This window comes from Microtus ochrogaster, chromosome 7, assembly GCF_000317375.1.
Source record: "Microtus ochrogaster isolate Prairie Vole_2 chromosome 7, MicOch1.0, whole genome shotgun sequence".
Classification (NCBI taxonomy): Eukaryota; Metazoa; Chordata; class Mammalia; order Rodentia; family Cricetidae; genus Microtus; species Microtus ochrogaster.
In genome coordinates this window covers 24,231,919-24,234,418 of record NC_022014.1, presented here as the reverse complement: position 1 = coordinate 24,234,418, position 2,500 = coordinate 24,231,919, and the positions used below count along the sequence as shown (strand labels likewise).

The 2,500-nt window shown below is 42.3% G+C and overlaps 1 protein-coding gene across 3 annotated transcripts in view; it reads left to right on the top strand.

Annotated features, from left to right (window-relative positions):
• The window catches only part of Smg6 (SMG6, nonsense mediated mRNA decay factor), a 262,312-nt gene that overhangs the window by 16,828 nt on the left and 242,984 nt on the right, over nucleotides 1-2,500 (top strand). For 2 of the 3 annotated variants that reach the window (XM_005349562.3, XM_026780049.1), the window contains exons 7-8: nucleotides 1,022-1,132; nucleotides 1,499-1,711. The exons of the other annotated variant lie outside the window; for it this stretch is intronic. In XM_005349562.3, coding sequence (XP_005349619.2) covers nucleotides 1,022-1,132; nucleotides 1,499-1,711 — 324 coding nt within the window. The remainder of the gene's footprint in view (nucleotides 1-1,021; nucleotides 1,133-1,498; nucleotides 1,712-2,500) is intronic. 3 annotated transcript variants of the gene reach the window in all.

The following is a 2,500-nucleotide window of genomic DNA, read 5'->3' as shown; positions in this document are numbered from 1 at the left end:
TCTGTGTGTATGCCTGCAGGCCAGAAGAGGGCACCAGACCCCATTACAGATGGTTGTGAGCCACCATGTGGTTGCTGGGAATTGAACTCAAGACCTTTGGAAGAGCAGGCAATGCTCTTAACCTCTGAGCCATCTCTCCAGCCCCATTTCCGTCTCTAAATTTGTCATGTGTATATATGTATATGTAATTTTGTTTTGTTTGAGACAGGGTTTCTCTGTGCAGCCCTGGGACTGTCCTGGGACTCTATAGTCCAAGCTGGCCCTGAATTCAGAGAGATCCGCCTGCCTCTGCCTCCCTAGTGCCAGAATTAAAGTCACATGCCACCACCGCCTGGCTGCTGTTTTTATTTTAAGGGATTTCTTTGTTCATTTCTCCCATATGAATATTTGGTTCTTAGAGTGCCTCTGTATATAAGATAAAGTATCATGCTGGCTAATAAAACTTTTCTGATATACCTATCTTGGCTTTTCAAATGTATTACTTTCTGATATTGTTAATGGAATTCCTTATAGTTGGAGGGACAGGTCAGGAGAGATTACTGGGTTTCGTGAATCAGCTGTGGTATACTGGTGTCAGAAAGAAAGCTGAGCTGGGCGAAGTGGTACAAGAGGCTAAGACAGGAGGATCACAAGTTCAAGGCCTGCTTAGATTATAGAAGTTCAAAGTCAGAGTGGGTAACTTAGTGAGACTCTACCTCAAAATAAATTTTTGAAAAAGGTTGGTGCTATTGTTCAGTGTTAGGGTATATGCCTCACATGTACAAGTCTCTAAGTTCAATCACCAGTATTTGTGTTGTTTTGTTTTTTTGAGTCAGGATTTCTGTGTATAGTCCTGGCTGTCCCTGGAACTTGCTCTATTGTGCAGGCTGGACTCAAACTCATAGAGATGCACCTGCATTTGCCTCAGTGCTGGGATCAAAAGGCGTGTGCCAACACCACTCAGCAATCGCCAGTATTTTTTATTTTTAAAGAAAGAAAAAAGAAGTTCAATTGACCAAGTATCTCTGGCTTCTTTCCACAGAGGAGGAAGCTTGATGCTGTATATTATTATATGCGCAGTCTAGCAGCCAGCAATCCTATCCTGACTGCCAAAGAGAGTCTCATGAGTTTATTTGAAGAGACTAAACGAAAGGTGAGTAAGAATGCAGGCAGACCTATTCCTTCTTAGAGGAATGTCTTTCCCGCTGTGCCTAAGTGTTTAAGTAGATGACTAAAAGATACCTTCACATAGTTTCATGGAGCTTCACTGATGACTTTTTCAGTCAGTTCCTGTAAAGAATGAACTCTGAAATAGATCTTCAGGAGAATTTGCTGGGCCTTCTGAGTGTTCCTTTCCACAGCATCTTGTGATGTCTATAAGGCAACACAGATAATACTCTGTCACTTTGGTACTGTTGTAGAGTCTTTTAGCTTTTATAGTCTTTAGGCAACAAACACCTGACAGAGGGCTTTCTTATCAGCTGACTAGGAGATCTGAGCTTGTGTGTCTGTTGTACAGGCTGAACAGATGGAAAAGAAGCAGCACGAGGAATTTGAACTGAGTCCTGATCAGTGGCGTAAAGGAAAGAAGTCTACTTTCCGGCATGTTGGGGATGACACTACTCGCCTGGAGATCTGGATTCATCCATCCCATTCTCGGTCCTCCCAGGGCACTGAGTCTGGGAAGGATTCTGAACAGGAGAATGGTCTGGGCACCCTGAGTCCCAGTGATGTAAGTTCCTGAGAATGACGTAGTGAGCCAGAATAGCTCAGTAAGTCTGACTGTCCCAGGTCATAGAATTCTGTATACGTTGGAGCCGAGGCACAGACATGTATGTATGTATGTATGTATTCATCCATCCATCCATCCATCCATCCATCCATCCATCCATCCATCTATCTATCTATATGTCTATATATCTATTTTGGTTTTTGTTTTTGTTTTTCGAGACAGTTTCTCTGTAGCTTTGGAGCCTGTCCTGGAACTAGCTCTTGTAGACCAAGCTGTCCTCGAACTCACAGAGATCTGCCAGCCTCTGCCTCCCGATTGCTGGGATTAAAGGCGTGCACCACCACTGCCTGGCTGTATCTATTTATTTAAAGAAGAAGGATTTCATGCTGTATATTAAGCTGGCCTGAAATTCACTATGTAGCCCAGACTGGTCTCTGACAATCCTCCTACCTCGGTCTCTCAAATGCTGGGTATATAGCGGTAAGCCACCATGCCTTTGTGTTCTGGAGAATACTACCTACCAACCAATGCCTCCTAGGATTTCACAGGTCCCTTTGTCTTTAGCATGTGTTTCCCTTACTTACCACTATGTGGCACTGTAGAATTTAGTAAATGTAGAATTAGAAATTATTTTTGTTGCTTTGAGTTAAGCATCACCAATATGTATGAAGATTCGCTGAGATTTTGTACTTAAATGTTTCCTTCTTGATTGGCCTTCTATTTATTTATTTATTTATTTATTTTATTTTATTTTTTTTTTTGGTTTTTCGAGACAGGGTTTCTCTGTGG